At 42.8% G+C, this 22,087-nt stretch overlaps 1 protein-coding gene across 2 annotated transcripts in view; it reads right to left on the bottom strand.

Annotated features, from left to right (window-relative positions):
• REPS2 (RALBP1 associated Eps domain containing 2) overlaps positions 1-22,087 on the bottom strand; it is a 96,350-nt gene that overhangs the window by 42,881 nt on the left and 31,382 nt on the right. For both annotated transcript variants that reach the window (XM_066622206.1, XM_066622205.1), the window contains 7 exons: positions 21,387-21,516; positions 15,808-15,905; positions 14,135-14,273; positions 11,536-11,599; positions 10,619-10,761; positions 2,223-2,314; positions 670-741 (listed from right to left, as the gene is read on the bottom strand). In XM_066622206.1, coding sequence (XP_066478303.1) covers positions 670-741; positions 2,223-2,314; positions 10,619-10,761; positions 11,536-11,599; positions 14,135-14,273; positions 15,808-15,905; positions 21,387-21,516 — 738 coding nt within the window. The remainder of the gene's footprint in view (positions 1-669; positions 742-2,222; positions 2,315-10,618; positions 10,762-11,535; positions 11,600-14,134; positions 14,274-15,807; positions 15,906-21,386; positions 21,517-22,087) is intronic.

The raw sequence follows: 22,087 nt of genomic DNA on the forward strand, positions 1-22,087 counted from the left end.
GAATAGATATTTCAACATGGTTCATTCCATTCCATTCTGCATGAAATTACACATCAAATGATATATAACATGATGGTATTATTCAAAAATACCAAGATTTAAACACTTTTGGCCAGTAGTGGTGTCACCCAGTGTGGCCCGCACCCCCATAGTGACACCACTGATCAACGTAACTAGGCCTTGAAGTTAAACTAGGTCTCAAACTAGTGGGCTGAATTCAGGGAGGAAGCAAAGCAGTTCTGGAGTTGCTTCACAATATGACTAACAGCCAAACTATACATTTATCATACAATGTATAGTCAGAGTCTCTTTTTTCCCCCTTCTGAGTGGTAGTCACACAGGGACTGTAGCTCATGCTACAGTCATAGCACAGAGGCAGAGGGCATTTAATCCTTGCATCTCCAGGCTGTTTTTGCTACCATGGTATCTTCAGGTTTCAATATCTGCTTAAGGGGCATGATTTCCAGCTGGAAAACAGTAAAGAGGTAAAGAGGTAAATATCCTCCAGCTCTACACTGCATTTCCAGCTGCAACCTGACATGGCCTGCTACTCAGAAAAAAAACAGTAAAAGGACCCTAACTGCCCTGAGTTCAGTGCTCTATGAGAATAGTATACATCCAAGCAATAAAATGCAATATATAAACAAGAACAAAGAAATGGTCACCAACTGGCTCAACAGAAGTTGCCTCAAAGAGAATCAACGGTTCCGAATTGTTTGGATCCTCACGGACAGTTTCAAGCTGATTATTTTAGAAGAAAAAATAAAAATGGAGGTGGAGAAGAAGAAAAAAATGATAGATCAATCTCTCTGGTGAGAAAAGGACATCAGTACTTGCATTAAAAGCAACTCCAAACTTCAATATCTAAGAATTTATATAAGCAAAAATGTATTTTGGCTACATTTTGGCAGAAATGTAAAATTTGTTCAGTTTTAAAGAAACATTTGGAAACTTCTCCCTGACATCAAGTAAGGTGAGCATACTAATTATGCTCAAAATGAAAAAGAAAAAATAGAAAGCCTGTTCCCTTTACCCTACCCCCAAATAACTGATTGTTAGGTCACAGGTAGTCTTGGAAACACAAACAGGCAGCCCAATCCTTTGGTGCCCTAGAGCCACTCAGGGAATAAATAGTGCCAACATGGAGGCCTGCACCGGCCTGCTGATGTTGCATTTGGCACCCAAGCCACTGGCAGAGAGCAGGTAAGTGCCTAGTGCCGTGGGGGTACGGGGAGGGTGGCAAGAGTGTATGGGGGAGGTGCTCCTGTGCAGGGGGACGGCAGAATGGGCAGTGGGACCAGTGGCGGTCTCCTCCACATAAACCTATCCCACTTCCCGGGCTTGGAAGCCCAACACGAGGCTTTTGAGTCTGTGACAGTTAAAAAGCTGGTACAGCTCCAAGAAGCCCAATTAACCAGAATGAAACTTTATTGAGGTAAAGGGATGAATGTCCCCTTACTCCGAGGAGACCTCTAGCCTGCTAAAATCCAGCACTGGATGCAGCGATAGTCATTTGGGCTTTTAATGGAATTTGAGGCCCACACCTGATCAGAGGTTCCATTTTCCTATTTTCTCCCATCAAGTGCCAAGTCTTGCACTAAACAGAATTTTCCAAGTTAGTGTGCACACTTTGCAGATCTCCCCCAACCTCTCTTCTCCCAAGTGTCTGCACCTCCTGCATACAGAACCACCAAGAGTCCCCTGCTCTCCTACTAAGAAGTGAAGGCTGATGGGACCCAAATAACTCCACTCATGTGGCCCTTCATATTCTGTATCCCAGGCAGCCCCTGGTTGCTCTTTGGAAGTCTTTATTTGTAATGCAGCCAGCCCAGTCCTGCAGCTTCTCATGTCCAGTGACTATCACACAAGTCTAAGTCCCAAAACACATGGCCACTCTCCTTAAAGAAGGGGTGGCAAAACTGCCAAAGATAAGTTCCTCTCTACTCACTCACAGTCCACTTTCATGCATGCATTGAGGGGCACAACAAAAAGGTAGAATGCAACCTGTTAAAGACAACTATGAAGCATAGTTTGTTTGCACCCCAGTGGTAAATTAGTCTCATGTAGGATGCAAAGATTCTGAAATGGTCCCACAACAGTATAAAGATCTGTCTGTACTTGCAAAATACTACTACTGATATACTCTGATTGATGCAGTAAGGATAATGATGAGCAAAGAGTACTAGTGTAACTTTTTTATCCTGCCATATTAGTTTCCTTACCTCAGTCCTACTGAATTCCCTGGTTTGCTGGCCTACTGACAGCGATTCCGAATAAGAATTCAAAACACAATCGCATTTAGGCTTAAGGGATGCTAGAGTGGGGAAAAAAGAACACAGAGAAACATTCAGGTCCTTGTATTAAGCATATATTCTGGCTTGTATCTTAAGGAGCATGTGCAGAAATAAGGTGGTATTTCATGCGATTCTGTGCGCAGTTGCTCAGGTAAGAAACAAATTGCACTATAAACATAAGAAACAAACATAAGAAACAAACATAAGAAACAAATTGCACTATAATGAGGTATAGACAATTTAACACATAACTTGTGCAAACACAAAGCCAAGTAAGGATTCCATTCTGATTTATGTGCATAAGACCTCTGCATTATCACTTCGCATGCACAAGTGACCTTACACAAACGTAAGGACAGCTTAGGATACGGCTCATTGTCTATGTACTGCCTAACTACAAAATTTTCTGTACTGATGTATTTTTTGCTCTCAGTATAAGAAATATTTTTAAAGATTTCTCCAAGGAAATACAGCTTTAGTGACTGGAGAAAGAATTAGGGCCCAGCTTTAAATTGGAGGCACTGAAAGCATTGTGCAGACCTTGGTGGATAGTTCTGTGATATCCTGGGAAAAAAGAATATGGAATGATAACTGCAACAGCACCAGAATTTAAATATGGGAAGCTACTAGCTCCGGATGCTCCTTGTAGGTCACATCCTCACATAGACGTCTTTGTCAAAATGGTGATGCAGCTTAAGGACATTTTAGTTTTATGTCCACAAAACAGGCACGTACTTAGAGATGACACTAACAGCCCAATCCTAACTTGCCTTGAAGCAGGTAGGCTGACAGGCCTGCGCTGCATTCAAGGCAGGGTTGGGCTGAAAACAGCGCAGCCTGAGGCAAGGGGAATCATGTCCCCTTAACCCCAGTTACACCACAGTAGCCCCAATGGTTCAACTCGGATCTGCGCCACCTAAAGAGGAGCTGCCCAGGAACAGGGATAGGATCTGGCATAGGTGCCCAGATACTGGCCCCGCTCCCTGGTTACACCCTCCCACCAACAGACCCACTCGACAACTGCCCCGAAACACTTCCCTCCCACCCTCCCCATGCCTCCCCAGACCCTGGGCCAGCCGAACTTGGCCAACGTGGTCTTACATGCTACACCAGCTAATGAGAACTCACATCAGCCTCTAGAGCACAGCGTACCTCTGTGCGCCGGCCTCCGTCCTCCAGAAATGGCATGAGAGTGCGTCAGCTCAGGCATGCTTTGGATTGCGCCCAAAGTTATTCAAAGCAGACTGGATCATTCCTCACCTGTCCCAATCCTTGCCAGACAATCCTGACTGAATGATAAGAGTCCACATAATTGGCTCCCACTCGTGGTGGCAGACTTTTAAATGTTACAATCGCACCACAAAATGGACCCACAAAAAAGTCATGGCTGCTCTTTGTGTCATGTGTACTCATATTAATGAGATCTTCGCCTGTCCAGACCAACCTTGGAAACTTCTAGAGCTTTTGAATCTGGATACTGGTATGCTTGCTCCTCCCTCCAAGGTCTGGGAGTTCCCTGCCTAACTCCTGCCCCTGAGCAACATAGCTGGGAGACGATGCTGCCTCCCCAGTCATGCTGCCTTGAGGATTGCCTGCACCCACTGCTCCTCCATCCAGAGGTGTTCTAAAGAGCCCATATGCAGCCTCCCCAACCCTCAGAATGCCTTCTAAGGGCCTTAAAATGTCACTTCTGGTTTTCTCCTCTCATGGAATAAGCCTTTTTCCCAGAGACCTTAGAAGGAATTCTGACGGCCAGAGAGGACGTGCACTGCCTTTCTGGCTCTCAGACGACCTCCAGAGATCATGTGACTGGTGAGGGAGCAGCATTTCCAGGCTTGCACTAGGGTGGTACAGTGGTCAGGACAGCCACTGCAAGGCTGAACAAATATCCACTTCCCTCAAATGATGAAAGCTGGAAGAAAGTTAGGACTATGACTTGAGACAGAAAGAAAATGTAAGCCACCTTGGGCAGGAGGGCTACTTCAAAGGACAAAGGATCATATTATCAGTTCTGAGGAATGGGGGAGGGGTTACACTGAAGGGCAAACAGCTCTCCAGCACATCAAGCAGACTTGATGTTCACTGATAAAGTTGTATTCCATGAGAGGAGATACAAGGGGCACATGGTTAACAGCTTGTAGGGTTTTCTCATGAGTTGGCTAAGTCCAAGGAAAAACTCCTTGGTGGAAGAAGAGGAGAGACGCAGACGCGTGTGGCCTCTGGGAACCAAGTGCCTCTGGGAACTAAGTGCCAGGTAAGGCACGAGAGTTTAGCATCTGGGCGAGGAGAAGGCAAGGAGACCTCTGAGTTTTGGAGAAGGAGAGGAGGAGGAGGAGCAGGAGGAGGAGGTAAGTGTACTCATTCTAACGCTTTGTCTTTCTAACTCCCTGTCTTCTAACCTTAACCTTACCTTTAAAGCAACCTTAAATCAAAATTGAAAGTTAGCACCTAAGGGAGGTACATAGGGCTACTCGTGAGCAGGAGCAGAGTCCTACTCGTGAGTAAGAGCAGAGTCCTACTCGTGAGTAAGTGCCCAAGGGTCAGGCATTTAAATCAAAATTGAAAGTTAGCTGCACCTAAGGTAGCACTTAATCGAAGGAAGGGAGGAGGATAAAGTGAAAAGCAGGTTTTCTACTTGTTTAAATTAAACCTATACTTAACCCAGGTTAAACCTAATCTAAGTTAGAACATAACCTAAACAGGTCAGTAAATTGGGACACAGGATCTAGAGAGCAATAAATAATTAAACAAACCCAAATAAAAACTAGCTTGAGGTTACAAAAACAGTCCAGCCTAAGAGAACAGAACTAGGAGGGAAAGGACCTAGGAAGGGCCAATTCCCAACCCATTAAAAGCCCCATTAGGCTAATCCAAGCAGTCCATTCAGGAGCCTGCAGAGTAGGTCACGCCCATCAGCAGCCATTTGCCTTCCTGAGCTTTTGTAAACTCACCTGGGAAGGCCAGCCCCCTTTCAATCAGGAAGGAAGGAGGGGGGAGGAGCCAGCCAGGAGTATAAAGCTAGGCAGGCCATCGCGTGAGGCTCTCTGCAGACGCGTGTGGCCTCTGGGAACCAAGTGCCAGGTAAGGCACGAGAGTTTAGCATCTGGGCGAGTTCAGCAGCAGGGCGAGGAGGCCAGGGCCCCAGACACTGCCCTTCCTCTTCCCTAGAGAAAAGGGCTGCTATCCAGTGTACGGTTTTTAAAAGGACCCCTAAATAAAACAACAACAACAACAACAACAAAAAAGCTATGCAGTCAGACAGCCAGCAGCAGGGTGGGGGCTATCCAGTGTTCTGCATCGAGTGCCACATGTATGATTATATGCCTCTGGGGCATAAGTCATGGGTGTGTCCTCGGTGCAAGGAGCTCCAGGGACTCAGGGAACGCGTCCGCTCCCTTGAAGCCTTGGTGGCCGACCTGGAGAAGCGCAGGCAGCCAGAGGAGGACCGTGGGGAGACTTCTGGGAACGATCAGGCTTCGTCCCAACCTCAGGCGTGCAGCTCCTCGGCTGCCCGGGTGGGAAGTCTCGGGACAGGAGGACGTCATCCTGGAGAGGAGGGAAACAATCCCCTAGGGGGGATCCCTTCTCCAGGGGATGGGCCCGTATCCGAGCGCACTCGGGATACTCCTCGGCGGGAGGGGGGTCGGGGGCTTCTTGTAGTGGGGGATTCGATTATTAGAAACATAGAGAGGGGGGTTTGCGACGGATGTGAGGACCGCATGGTGACTTGCCTGCCTGGTGCGAAGGTTGCGGACATCACTTCTCGTCTAGACAGGCTAGTAGACAGTGCTGGGGGAGAGGTAGCGGCTGTGGTGCATGTCGGCACCAACGACGTGGGCAAGTGTAGCTGGGAGGTCCTGGAGGCCAAATTTAGGCTTTTAGGCAGGAAGCTGAAAGCCAGGACCTCAAAGGTAGCGTTCTCTGAAGTGCTACCAGTTCCACGCGCAGGGCCAGCTAGGCAGACGGAGATCAGGGGTCTCAATGCGTGGATGAGACGGTGGTGTAGGGAGGAGGGGTTTAGATTCGTTAGGCACTGGGGAACGTTTTGGGACAAGCGGGGCCTGTACAAGAGGGACGGGCTCCATTTGAACCAGAATGGAACCAGACTGCTGGCGCATAACATTAAAAAGGTGGCAGAGCAGCTTTTAAACTGATCCCTGGGGGAAGGCCGACAGGAGCCGAGGGACATCCGGTTCGGGACTCCTCATCCCTATGGGATGAGGATGGGGAGGTTAGAGAACAACAAGACAAAGGCAGGGTAGGAGAAGAAATTGGGAAAGGTAGGGAGATGGGATGTGATAGACAGTTTGGCACAATGAGAGGATGCGGGGACAAAGGAGCGAATAAGCAGCCCATCCTGGGGCATTCCGTGTATAAATGCTTTTATGCGAATGCCCGAAGTCTACGAGCAAAGGTGGGAGAACTGGAATGTCTGGTAACAAGGGAAAACATTGACATAGTGGGCATAACGGAAACCTGGTGGAATGCAGAGAATCAGTGGGATACCGCAATCCCGGGCTATAAACTCTACAGGAGGGACAGGCAGGGGCGTGTTGGAGGTGGGGTGGCCCTTTATGTTAAGGAAGGGATAGAATCCAGCAAAGTAGAGATTGAAGGTGGGTCCGACTCCACCGTAGAATCTCTGTGGGTTAAATTACCAGGCTTGAGCAGCGATGTAATACTGGGGGCGTGCTATCGTCCTCCAGACCAGAAATCTGATGGGGACCTTGAAATGAGGAAACAGATCAGGGAGGTGACAAGGAAGGACAGGGTTGTAATCATGGGGGACTTCAATTATCCTCATATTGACTGGGTCAATTTGTGTTCTGGTCACGATAAGGAAACCGGATTTCTTGACGTGCTAAATGACTGTGGCTTAGATCAGCTAGTCACGGAGCCCACCAGAGGACAGGTGACTCTGGATTTAATTTTGTGCGGTACGCAGGACCTGGTTAGAGATGTAAACGTTACTGAGCCATTGGGGAACAGTGATCATGCTGCGATCCGTTTTGACGTGCACGTTGGGGGAAGAATACCAGGCAAATCTCTAACAAAAACCCTTGACTTCCGACAGGCGGACTTCCCTCAAATGAGGAGGCTGGTTAGGAGGAGGTTGAAAGGGAGGGTAAAAAGAGTCCAATCTCTCCAGAGTGCATGGAGGCTGCTTAAAACAACAGTAATAGAGGCCCAGCAGAGGTGTATACCGCAAAGAAAGAAGGGTTCCACTAAATCCAGGAGAGTGCCCGCATGGCTAACCAGCCAAGTTAGAGAGGCTGTGAAGGGCAAGGAAGCTTCCTTCCGTAAATGGAAGTCTTGCCCTAATGAAGAGAATAAAAAGGAACATAAACTGTGGCAAAAGAAATGTAAGAAGGTGATAGGGGAGGCCAAGCGAGACTATGAGGAACGCATGGCCAGCACCATTAAGGGGAATAATAAAAGCTTCTTCAAATATGTTAGAAGCAGGAAACCCGCCAGAGAAGCGGTTGGCCCTCTGGATGGTGAGGGAGGGAAAGGGGAGATAAAAGGAGACTTAGAGATGGCAGAGAAATTAAATGAGTTCTTTGCATCTGTCTTCACGGCAGAAGACCTCGGGCAGATACCGCTGCCCGAACGGCCCCTCCTAACCGAGGAGTTAAGTCAGATAGAGGTTAAAAGAGAAGATGTTTCAGACCTCATTGATAAATTAAAGATCAATAAGTCACCGGGCCCTGATGGCATCCACCCAAGGGTTATTAAGGAATTGAAGAATGAAGTTGCAGATCTCTTGACTAAGGTATGCAACTTGTCCCTCAAAACGGCCACGGTGCCAGAAGATTGGAGGATAGCAAATGTCACGCCTATTTTTAAAAAGGGAAAGAGGGGGGACCCAGGAAACTATAGGCCGGTCAGCCTAACATCTATACCGGGTAAGATGGTGGAATGCCTCATCAAAGATAGGATCTCAAAACACATAGACGAACAGGCCTTGCTGAGGGAGAGTCAGCATGGCTTCTGTAAGGGTAAGTCTTGCCTCACAAACCTTATAGAATTCTTTGAAAAGGTCAACAGGCATGTGGATGCGGGAGAACCCGTGGACATTATATATCTGGACTTTCAGAAGGCGTTTGACACGGTCCCTCACCAAAGGCTACTGAAAAAACTCCACAGTCAGGGAATTAGAGGACAGGTCCTCTCGTGGATTGAGAACTGGTTGGAGGCCAGGAAGCAGAGAGTGGGTGTCAATGGGCAATTTTCACAATGGAGAGAGGTGAAAAGCGGTGTGCCCCAAGGATCTGTCCTGGGACCGGTGCTTTTCAACCTCTTCATAAATGACCTGGAGACAGGGTTGAGCAGTGAAGTGGCTAAGTTTGCAGATGACACCAAACTTTTCCGAGTGGTAAAGACCAGAAGTGATTGTGAGGAGCTCCAGAAGGATCTCTCCAGACTGGCAGAATGGGCAGCAAAATGGCAGATGCGCTTCAATGTCGGTAAGTGTAAAGTCATGCACATTGGGGCAAAAAATCAAAACTTTAGATATAGGCTGATGGGTTCTGAGCTGTCTGTGACAGATCAGGAGAGAGATCTTGGGGTGGTGGTGGACAGGTCGATGAAAGTGTCGACCCAATGTGCGGCGGCAGTGAAGAAGGCCAATTCTATGCTTGGGATCATTAGGAAGGGTATTGAGAACAAAACGGTTAGTATTATAATGCCATTGTACAAATCTATGGTAAGGCCACACCTGGAGTATTGTGTCCAGTTCTGGTCGCCGCATCTCAAAAAAGACATAGTGGAAATGGAAAAGGTGCAAAAGAGAGCGACTAAGATGATTACGGGGCTGGGCCACCTTCCTTATGAGGAAAGGCTACGGCGTTTGGGCCTCTTCAGCCTAGAAAAGAGACGCTTGAGGGGGGACATGATTGAGACATACAAAATTATGCAGGGGATGGACAGAGTGGATAGGGAGATGCTCTTTACACTCTCACATAATACCAGAACCAGGGGACATCCACTAAAATTGAGTGTTGGGCGGGTTAGGACAGACAAAAGAAAATATTTCTTTACTCAGCGCGTGGTCGGTCTGTGGAACTCCTTGCCACAGGATGTGGTGCTGGCGTCTAGCCTAGACGCCTTTAAAAGGGGATTGGACGAGTTTCTGGAGGAGAGATCCATTATGGGGTACAAGCCATGATGTGTATGCGCAACCTCCTGATTTTAGGAATGGGTTAAGTCAGAATGCCAGATGTAGGGGAGGGCACCGGGATGAGGTCTCTTGTTGTCTGGTGTGCTCTTATGTTCTTATGTTCTTATGAGAGCAGAAGTTAAATAGAGAAACTTCTTAACAAGAAAGGAACACAGAACACATGAATGAAAGACTGAGAGAGTCAGTATCTGCATTTTAAGGGAGGACTGAATAAGTCCATTATTAGCCAAGAAGCAAAGAGGCCAACAGCATGAGGCAGAGCAAGAAAGGTCGGTGAACCATCCCTTGAGCTCCACACTGGGTTGATTGGTGCTGCAGCTGCCGAGTGGAGGTGAACACCTTAGCTGACATGGAAGTCTCATGCGGTGAGTTGAAACTGAGTGGACTCATTCTACGTACTTGGAGGGAAGGCCAAGTACCTGTTCCCAGTTTTTAAAACTCTAGAGGTTTCCCTGATTGCTTGGATCAGGCACAGATGTCTTGTTAGTGCAATGGCACAGATGTCGCAGAGAATAAAATATGGTTAACAGGAAAATTTTAGCGCCACTAGAACTAATTACTGCAGATCGGCTCACCTAACTGCCCCAACTTCAAAACATGTCACTTCATTCTAACAGGCAAGAGAAATCCAGTACCAAGTTTGGTAGTAACTTCTGCTCGCCATGTCTGCATCTGCTTGCCTGCACAGGTTTAATGCACATACTTCACCCTATGATTACTACTAAGCTGTCTATAGCTGGAGATAGGGTCAGATTTGGAGACAAATGTCAGCAGAGTGTGAAATTGTCAGGAATGGTACTAAAGTACAGTATAACAGATGTGCAGTGCCAACATGTTCAAAGTCTTTCAGCATCCAATTCCATTGTACAAAGGATCATCAGCCAATGCTTTCTAATAATTTCCCAGGACAAACACATCATCAACGTATTTGGCAAGTCTGTTATGGCTTTCATGTCAATGGTTTACCTGCTAACTGGTTCCATCAAGCCTATCATTTAGACACAATTAAAGCCCTGTAATTGCAAAGTTCTTTTCCCAGAATTACAGCTAAAAACAGAATTCCCAGCTAAAAACAGAACTGGGTTAAAAGGATGTTTTAACCAAAGAAAGCTAAATTTCAACAAACACAATCTGGATGCGTCACCTGCTTGAAGATACTCAGGCAGCAGAGTCTCCGGCAAGGTGTCTGGCAAAAGATAACCATTTTTCCGAGCAACGACAAGGTGAAAGGCAGCACAGAACTCTGCTAACGTCAATGCCCCATCACAGTCTACATCACTTAGTTCCCTGTGAATAAGAGAGCCATTACTGACCTATTTCATTGCTGAAACCAAATCTGTGCTTATTCTTATGCACACATGCAGCTGGGGGGGGGGACAGAGGATATTTTTTCAGGTATAGATTTGTTAACTTTACCAGATGCCAGCTGCTTTTCTGCTTCCTTCATTTGGGTATTTTAATGTAAATTTTGATTATCTACGTACACATCTAGTATTAGAATTCACATCACACTTAAGCTGCACTGAGGCCACCTGCAACATTAGCTAAGGATATTCATTAAAAAAAAAACAGGGTGAGGTCTCATTAGCAAAGTGCTTATGAATTATGCAGCTGTACTCGTTTAAAGAGCCAGGTACGAAATTAGGTTTCATTTCATCAGCACAGTTAGAACGAGACATTACCTTAACCATTCCAAATATATGCGTAACTGAACCCACTTCATTGAAACACACACACACACAAAAAATCTATTGAGTAGTTGTTCTAATTACACTCCATAAGATATTCTATAGAACACTTCTAGTTTATACTGTTGCTTACTCTCTCTGGTCCTGCTTCGAAGGGACAGTATCTCTACAAAGATAACAAGCATCAGAAGAAAGATCAACATATACCCTGCTGTGCTTTGACCTCAAAATGATTTCGATAAGAGCAATTACTATGATTTCTTCAGAGATATTTCTTCAAAATCTGTGAAAAACTTTTTAACCACAGCGGCTTTCAAAAGAAACCCAGAAAAATTATTCTGATTTTATTTAAAAAAAACAAAACAGCCCTTACCATATGTGTGAAAGCTCAGGGATTGGCAGCTTAGATTTTGTGAAGAAGTTCTTAGCCACAGAACCTGTCAAATAATTATTATAGAGAAAATTAAACAGTGAAATAATAAATTTTTGGAAAACAAATTTTCCAGAGCCACTCTTCTTACATTTTCATGAATTTGAATAAATCAGTTCTTTCTTTTTTCAACCTCACAAAAAAACCGATGCTGGCAATTATGTTGTATACTAGACACACTGATGAAAACGTTCTGTTCCGATATTCAAAGTTTTTTACACATGTCAATGGTTTTACACGTGTGATGAATATCCATGTACCTTTTCATGGCATGAGTTCATGTCAGTTTTATGGCTCCCAGATCTTTCTGAAAGGGATCTCACTGGAGGAATGTCCACAAAAAAACTGACCATTTTTAACGATTCAAAGGGACACAGATTCAGCAGCTCCATGCAGACATAATTCTTAACCATAGTTTATTTCTCTTAACCATAGTTAAGGCAAGTGATACAACTGAATACTCAAGACATTTTTAAAGTTTGGCTACTATTTAGAATGTGAACCGATGGCTTGGTTTGAAAAACCGTGATTTGAAGCAACTGTGGGGTAGGCATTACAACTGCACTGAACAAGCTATGGTTAAAGAGCTTCTGTCCAAGTCTTGCTGGCATCTCCCAATATATAGCCCTTGGAACAGGACTTAGAAAGTTTAACTACAATTTCATGGTACATCTGGATCTTAACTAAAATTAATGCCACAAAACTAGTGATAATGTAGATCAGGGGTGCCCAAACTTCGTCCTAGGGGCCACCTGCAGCCCTCAGGGACTCACAATTCGGCCCGCAGGGAGGCCCCAGTCTCCAATGAGCTCTGGCCCTCCGGAGATTTGCTGGAGCCCATGCTGGCCCTACGCAACAGCTCTCAGGGTGAAGGCGACTGACCTCTCCCATGAGCTGTGGGATGAGGGCTCCCTCCACTGCTTGCTGTTCCATGTCTGCAATGCAGAAGTGGCAGTGAAGGAAAGGCCAGCCTAGCTTTGTGCAAGGATATTTATAGGCCTTGAGCTATTGCAAGACCTTCATTTGTTCATATAAGTTCTACCTCTAATATATTCATTTATGTAAATTTATTCAAATTTGAAATATAAATTAATTCAGCCCCCAACACAGTGTCAGAGAGATGATGCGGCCCTCCTGCCAAAAAGTTTGGACACCACTGATGTAGATAAATGTTATGTCTGCACTGTGCCAGAATCTCAAGACAGCCTTGTCCACAGAGTGAGACTGAAGGAAGTTATTTTAGCATGCAGACTGCGCAGGTGAAGAGCCAGTGCGCAGATTAATAGCCCTTTAAATGAGATAGCAGGCATTGCAGAATTCTACAAAGGTGAATTTTTTTTTTTGCTTGCTCCAAGCCTTGCACAAATTAGACTGATTCCCTAATGGCCAGCACCACAAAGGCTCCTCCAGTGTTCTGTCAACAAAACTTACTCCACTTGCTAGCTTTCCAAAACAACAATTAGGTCCAAAAATTTGCCCGAACAGTTTACTATCAGCTACTCTCTCTCTTGCTAAGCAGTAACAGAACCGTCTCTTGGTAATAGAGCAGAGAACTCCTATTCACAACAAATCTGACTTAGATTGTATGTTTTGCGTTTGGGAGATCCTGCTAAGTGTATAGCATGAGGGCCATAATGCCATAAAATATTGTTGAGTCTCATTCCTTGCCCTTGGGGGGGGGGGACTTGTGATGTTTGGAGTATTCCAGAAATGCAACAACATGCCTAGAGATTATCTTCTGAAATGGAATAAACCAGATGTACAGTCATTAAAATTGAATGCACAGTACTGCATGTGTGTTTCTATGTGCAGAAATAAGAACCATATGAGGATCCTATGTTTTCTGTTCCTAATCAGCAGTCAAGTCCTCTGGAGACACAGGTATGCTCATGAAGCAATTTTGTGCTATTGTTTGGGTTCAGAACACTTCAATTCCAAGAAGGGTTGGACTGCAATAGTAAAGACTCAGAAGACGAAGTCAGAGAGACTGAAGTTTAAAAGCTATAATTCTTCCTTGTTGAGCTGGATACAGTACCCAAAACATTGTCTCAGGTATGCTAGTACCATGAGGAAAGGGGATTTCACTGAACCTGTTACCATATGTTTTTGCTTTATCCTACCCAGTTAATAATAGCCAAGGGCTCAAATCTGCAGAGTTCTGCATATTCTGGCAGGATCCTGAAAATTAGGAACATATTTCCTTTACTATAAATCATATTAAGAGTTCTGCAGACCCTTAACGTGGAGAGGTGAGGCAAAGTTTAAGCACATTGGTGCTCCTCCATGAAGGTAAAGATCTAAATACCATAAGGCAAAGGTCAGGTGAAAAAGAAAGATATGGCTGGTTCACATATTCACTCATATTCTCAGTGACAACAATATGCAAGGAGAGAGATACCACTTCTACCACCTGCTCATTTCTTAGAGTAGGATCTTATCAACAAAAATCCCCTGGAGTTTTGCAGTTTTCATATATGAATTTTGCTTTAAATCCCAAGCTTTTCTGCCTAGTCTTCCTTGTTGTACATACTATGAACATTACCTGAAATGAAAGAGTTCAAGTCAGGTTGTAGGGACATGAACTGGTTGATGTAATATTCTCGTTGTTCCTCTGTTATCCTCCAGGGGTCATCTGGGTAATTACCACTGCTGTCCTGTGTGTCTCTCTCTACTGAAAGAGACTTCAAAAAAAGAGGGGCAAAGTATCATTTGGAAAGGAAGAGACAAAGCTGGGGTTTCTGCAGTTTCAAAGCATTACTCTGTAACGTCTGTTAATGATAGGGAGAAGCTGAAGTTAACAATAGTCTGTAACTGCTAAGCTTACAATAAATGTCTTTGTTCACAGACCTACAGGAACTTCTACACCCATGAAACTAAATATACAAAGGAACACATTGTCAAAAATGTGTGATATGGACATTAAACATACTTGGCCTTTTCAGCAAACTATTTTAGAAAGTGAAGATATGAACTAAAGTCTATACAAAGGTCAACAACAGGTCAATTCTCACCCCAGTAGTGCCGTTCCTAGCTTACTGAATAACACAGTATAAGCCAGTATTTTCATATCAAATAAAATTGACTTGGTTTTGCAATACAAATTTTTTTTTCAGTTTTCCCTGACAATTTCTTTGGAGGTTGGTTACATTTTACTTTTTAAAAGGCAGGAAAACTATAAATTGATACATGCAAACTCTTGGTTTCACAGAGTTTGGAGACTCAAGGTTCAAGGACTCAAGACTCAAGGAGACTCAAGGAGGTGGAGGAATCAAGACTACACTGCAGTCCTAATGACATCATGGCAGCACAACATGGTCCAAAATGGGTTTAAAAGAAACAGAGTTATTTTCTGAAACTTAAAGGAAAATTCTTTGGTCCTGCAAGTCAAACTCTTAGCACAAATGGGATATTCACTCCATAAGTAATCCTAACAGTGAGTGTAATAGGGACTGGTGCTTTGAATGGTGAAGCTAATTCTCAATTCAAGAATGATACGGAAAGAATGATAAGTAACAATATTGGGTTGCAACCTTCATTACGATTTTCAAGGCAGGCACTCCAGGGAAGCAATACATCTAGGAAAATAAGGTGCTATTGGAACCCCTGTGAAAGGCTGGTTCTGACAAGTGAAGTGGAACACAATCAGTAAAACTGCCCTTGGTGTACTTAATAGGAAATAGTTGTTGCTTTTCTTTTTGACCCATTCAACTCACAGATGCACAAGAATAAATCAGGAAAGTAAAACCAGTTGCATTTCCCTTGCAGAATCAATGGATGCCACCATAGGAATCAGTGATGTAGCTGAGGAGGGCCTGGCTACCCCCCCTCACAGCAACTCTTGTAGCGGCCACCCAATTTATCTACTTTTTTTTACCCCCTGTGGTGTGTAACCAGAAGTAACTGTGGTGACATAATCATATAATCGCAATTACTTCCTGGTCAGGGGTGGTACTTGAAGAGGTGGTCACGGGCAGCACAAGAGTCTGATCATGCAACTGATGGGGATGCTTGAATTTAACTTCCTCTCTCTTTTGATTGTATCCCATTTGACCTGTGGCAGATTCTCAGTGAAGACTACTGAACAGATTCCTTCAAGGCTCCATTCAAGACTATGCCATGCATTATTCATTGTAAAACCCTGATGCATGTCAATTATTTTTGCCAACACAGGAGCCTCCCCTTCAATTGCTTGAACATCTCCATGTAATCTATTACCCAAAGGAGAGAGGAATGTGCTGGCACAGATTTGGACGCATAATTCCCTGATGTTGGTCCATCTTGTTGGTGAGCCAAATGCCTAGCTTCATAGGAACCTATGCAAGATAAAAAGAAAGACAAATTAGAACGTTTGTTAAAGGAGGTTGTGCAAAGGCAAAGATGATATACATATAACATTCATACATACATATATCATTCACTCTCATGCCAAAAGAGAATATATCCAAGATACATGCTTTTCAACATTTAAAGGGTACTTTATAATCTTAAACTTACAGTGAAATCCTATTTATGCCTACTCAGAAGCAAGCTCCATTAAGTTTAACTTCCTTCCAGATAAGTGTGTTTAGGATTGCAGCTTGACAGCCCAATCCTATGCATGTCTACTAAGAAGTAAGTCCTATTAGAGTCAGTGGGGCTTACTCCCAGGAAAGTGTGGATAGGATTGGGCTGTAAATCAGTTAAAGTTAGATTCTCAAAACACCCGTGATATTTTGATGAGATATATATTTCACTAAAAATCAATAAAATTTGCACTTGCACTTCAAATAAATGTGTAGGTTTGAACATTCAACTTTCCTTTACATCTCACACAAGTAAAGAATGCAACCCAGACAAGCAAGTATAATTTATTGAAATTATAACCCACTTCCCTATTCCATTTTTAAAATGTAGACCCTACGTTTTTATGAACATTTTTTATAATTAATAAATCCGTGAATTTGCCAGTTATCAAAACCATCCATCAAATAACAACTTACACCAACAAGTACAATCTGCTCAGAAATGTGAGTGGAATTTGGAAAGGAAAGCACTCTTTATTTCAATGTTTCTAGGTGAGGAATGATTACCTTCACTGAAGCCAGACATAACACTCAAGCTTGAGAGGAAATTAGTTTTAAATAAAGATACATGCAAAGAATAAACTACGACAGGATACCTGAAACATATGCATGCCAACTTTTAAAAATATACATTCATAGCTTCAACTGCTAGGACACATTGGAGTTATATATCCTTGTTGTTGTAATACAATGACAATTCATCCACATTACAACTTAAGGACACAATTCACCAAAACTACACACTTTTAAATTCCCACTAAAATATCTTGAGATAAAGAACTTGATTTCAGCAAAATGATGCCCCAGAGAGTAACTTCCTGATGCCAATAAAATAATCACCCTATTAAGTACAAATATCATAACATAAAATAAATGAACAAAACACTGAAACCATATCAAAGAAAACAGAATCTTGTTTTAAAGTCTCTTAAAATATATTAGGAATCTGCAAAAAGATAAATGCGAGGAAGTATTGAGAGTACTCATCAAAAACTCAAAGTAAAGCTTATGTACTATAATTCTTCAAAGACTTGCAAGGGGACTTGGAATCCACACGTTCCACTCTTTTGTGGCTGGACTGCTATGAGCTCTTGTCAAACCAGTTTTGCAGAGTTCTGTAGTACTTTAAGCAGCAACTGGAAATCAACACTTGGTGTGCTTCAAGATTAAAAGAAATGTGCATTTGGCAACCGAAAGCACTTTTTAGATAGTGCATGATATTACTGGAGCTGAAAAACACACCATTCCCTTATAAGTAGAAGTGTTTGTTTCTGGTAAAATAAACTATAATCCTAAACCTTATTGAACCCAATGGGCTTACTACCAAATAAAATACAGGTGGGACCTCGGTATTCACTGATTTGATTCCCTACTGATACCGAGATCCACTTTTAAATGTCTTGAAACAATGAAAAAAGCATTTCCAACCTTCGCGCTGTTAAATAATTATAATTTCATTCCATTAGATTCCATTATTCACCCCTCTAGTGGCTGAATGCAATATAGCATCTACACCAATGCATTCTGCAGTGACAATGGAGGAGCAAAAAACCTGGAGTGGGTCTTTAAAGCTATTTTTCCACTGATTTTGTATCCACTGATATTTTTTATCCACTCGGAGTTCTGGAACAGAACACCCATGGATAAAGAGGCACGATCTGTAACACCTTTTTCAAACACCTCTACTTATAAGCTTTAAATTTTTTCTTGTTACTCACAGAATAAAGCAGTGGTTCTCAAACTTTTTAGCACCGGGACCCACTTTTTAGAATGACAATCTGTCAGGACCAATTGGAAGTGATGTCATTAAGCTGGAAGTGATGTCATGGCTGGAAGTGAGATCATCAATTTAGGCTTCAAACCTAAGCTGTGACCAGCCAAAGAACCCATTACACAGCACACTTGTGCTGTTAATTTACATAGCTCGGAATCCAAACACACAGCTTGGAAGTCAAAGCAAAATACAGACTTGAATCTTTCTCCATTCCAGCATCCCATCTTCCCACCTTAGTATCTCCAGCTGATATGATCTTAGATAGCAGTGATGCTGTCTAAGATCATATTAACTGGAGATACTAAGGAGAGACTTAAACTGAAGGTTGAATGGGTCCTAGCCCTGAATATTTTTTTTGTGCATTAAGCAGAGGGGGATTGGATTGGGTTACCAACAAGGTCCCATCCAACTCTATGATCAAATATTGTATGTTTTGCAAGCTGGCATTTGTGCTACTTTTCTTGTTACCACTGTAATTTTTTTTCACTGGTCAGATTAAAGAATTATACACAATTAAAATGTTATAATTCACACAACCAAAAATGTACAGTAGGCCCTCGGCATCCACAGGGATTCAGCAGATGCCAAAATCCAATATCGCTCCCTACTTTAGTGCTGCAATCCACGCTGGCTACAGGGCTGCCAGGAAGTCTCAGGTGCTCCTGGAAGACACTTCCAGGTTGTGCCAAGGCTGGCAACCCCCTCCCTTAGTTCTGGCTTGCTCCAGAATGAATTGTGGAAGTGTTTCCCAAATGCTTCCACAATGCATTCTGGAGCAACCCTGGGCCAAGGGAGGAGATCACAGGCCTCTGCACAACCTGGAAATGGCTTCTGGGGGCACCAAAGACTGCCCCCCAGTTGGGTCCCCCGGCATCTATGGATCCGTGGATAGTCAAATCCATGGATGACAAGGGACCACAGCATTCAGAAATTTTAAAAAGATTAGGGAGACAAATACCATTCTGATTTCCCTGATCATGAAGCATTTTAGTACTGGAGAAAAGAGGAAGTAAGTTTATGAAATCAGTAGCAATTCCAGTCAGAGAACAGAAAAGGCTGAGAACCTGCGCTGTGAGTAACAAAATATCCAAAGCCCAATAGCACAACTTTTAAGTATCAAGTAAGAATCCTTCATATACTTCTTTTTCGTCTCAGTTTTTGCAAATGCTATGACCCAACAAGTCATATAAACCCAGGGAAGGGGGAATTCTTTAAAGCTTTCATTGCAGTCATTCATATGGTTACAGAGCCAAGTTACTTAAAATATACTTTATCTTGCCTTCGAAGCAGTGCAAGTGGGTTCAACAGAAATGTTACTGCAAGCTGAAAATGTGTGTTTATCATGCATGCCCGCACATATTGTGTTGGCCCAGATCCAAAGTCTTCATTCTTTTGATGCCAACTCCTGCACAATAATTTCAGGATTTATATATTTAAATACCATTTACAATAGCTAATATATGGCCACAGAAGTGGTTATATAGTTAAGGTGCGACCATATCTTAGCATTCCATTCTATACCACAAAACCATTATACATTTGGCACACATTGATGATCCTCTTGGTTCAAATTTCAAAAAATGGCCAAGTTACAGAGACTTAAAAAAGTTCAACAAGCAAAACATGTTCAGTTTCTGACCATATTTTTTTGTTGGTAAACTATGGACCTTTTTTTGGATTCTGAGATGATTTCTAAGGACTCAAATATCCTACTGGCATGTGACTTTCATTGGTTAGAGGAAAACTGTTTACATGTTTTAAAGCTGAGGTTTAAAACATTCCCAATCATATTCAGTGAAAACAGAAGTGTGGGCAACCCACTCATTTCTACACAGTGGAAGGCGGACAGGGAGAGAGAGAGAGACTGGCAACTGTACACAATTCCAATTAAAAATTGACTTTGTATCTGGACAACACTGAAGCTGGCAACCTCAACTGCAGCATTCCTTCTGGCCCACAGAAGAAGATAATTAAAGCTATCCTCTGGCTAGGATATCTTTGGCTAGGATAACAGTGTATGCATGGGACCTAAGCTGTAAATGAGTATAATATATAAAATCATACAACGTATTTATTACAGGCTGTGGGATGCTAAGGCAGGAGACATAACACATTTTTCATTTTTTTCCTGGAACAAGAACGTATTTGTAATTCTTTTTAAACACTTCTTACACTAAAAGGTTTTTCCTCACATATTTAGTAGTTCCTTGCGGGGGTTTGGTTCTAGCCCCCCCCCCCATGGATACTGATGTCCACAGATACTGGAGTCCCTTTAAAAAATGTTAAAAACAGTACAACTCTGTAAGAAAATAGTCTTCCCGACCTTCGCACCGCAAAATTGCGCCATTTACAGGACTGCAGGGAAGTCTTCAGTGCTCCTGTAAACCACTTCTGGGTTGCAAAACCCCCTCCCTTGGCCCTGACTTGTCCCGGAATGCATTGCACAAACCAGAAGTAGCTTACAGGAGTGTAGAAGACAGCCCTGCAAACAGTGCAATTTTGCAGTGCGAAGGTAAGGAAGACTCTTTTCTTACTAACTTTTACTTTTAAAATGTTTTTAAGGGGAAGCCCAGTATCCACAGTGAAATCTGTGGAAGCTTGGACCTGCGGATAAGGCAGGCCCACCGTAAGGTAATTATTTATCTAGCTGTTTTAAATCCATGGTTGGATCTAAAACTGGGAGTGACCAACCCATCAAACTGGGTTTTCCTTTCACTTATCATTGCAGCCCTATGTTATTGCTATAGAGATAAACTCATCTTTAAACTAAACATCAAAAAGTGAAAACAAACTCTGGTTACATACATAATATATATATATTTTCAAACCTTGAATAAAAAATACTCTCTGCAACTCAGCTAATAGAAATGGCAGTAGGGTAGGAAAACCCATTCTCTCCAAAGGATTCAGACTGATACTCCATGAACAGTTAACAAGAACAATGTCATGTAACTTGACAACTGAGAGGGACATTCAAAACATTTCAGCAATTTGGATAAATGATAGAATTTGATATAGGATTATAATAGCATGCAGGAAAAGGGATAAAATGCATTTGAATAAACAGGTCTCGTGTTATGGATGTACCATGGAATGCAAAGAGAATTTCCAAGACAAAAATTAAGCTCTCAGACTTTAGGAATGCCAACTGAAGTTTATATAAGAATACTACAATTAACACTGAAATCATTCATGGCTATCCATCATTACGAATATTTTCTAAAGTCAGACAAAAGGCATTAACCCTATCCTGTACCAAAAAGTGTTAAGAACATTAATTTGTAAAACAGATGCTTACAGCAATTCAAACTAATTATCAGGATGACAAGACTGGATAATGAGGAAGCACGGATGTTGAATCAATTTCTTAAAAAAAATGTGATTAAGACAGGAAATAGTTAGGCTGATTCCTTAACTGCCTTTATGATTGGATTACTCCTGAGCAGACCTCATCTTACCTCCATGCTGCTGTTCAAGTCCACTCCTCAATATACCACCATACCCATAACTCATGGGAAGTCTCTGGTAGCTTGATGGAGAAGCAGGTGGTGAATCAATGGGAGACATGGGGGGAGACTTTGCTTCTTGCTTCAAAATTTAAACAAAAGAGAAACAGGGAAAGAGAATTATGGCCAGACCACAGTCACAGAAATGCTATCTAAAAGCGCAATAGAAATCACACCTTAAAATTGCTCCCATAAACTGTTCTCAAAAACCTGCTATAAATTATAATACAGAATATTTGCCGAATATTCAAAATTGCAGGTCAGCACTTGACATTCAATGATACATGTCAGTATTCGACACTGACATGGCACTGTAGCATCTGATGCCACTGGATAGCTGACAGCTTCCTGCATTTGATACCTGGCAAAAACTAAAATGGCCTAGAGGACTCATTGAAGTATTTAAAGGAAATTCTAAATGTGAAGGTTTGCCATTGATTTTTCCCCCCTTGAAGTTTGGTTTAAACTCAGATTGGGATTGACACTTTCAAACTTCCCACGAAGGTACAATTCATAGTTCAAGAAAGCACATGGGTGGTCAACAGAAAAATAACCATTAAAAAAAGGATGCCTTGATGTTGCAAAAATTGGTGATACACATGGGGTGCTTCTGCCATTGCAATCATCCAAGGTCATCATATCCAGAACTGTAT

The sequence above is a fragment of the Tiliqua scincoides genome, chromosome 3, assembly GCF_035046505.1.
Source record: "Tiliqua scincoides isolate rTilSci1 chromosome 3, rTilSci1.hap2, whole genome shotgun sequence".
Taxonomy (NCBI): Eukaryota; Metazoa; Chordata; class Lepidosauria; order Squamata; family Scincidae; genus Tiliqua; species Tiliqua scincoides.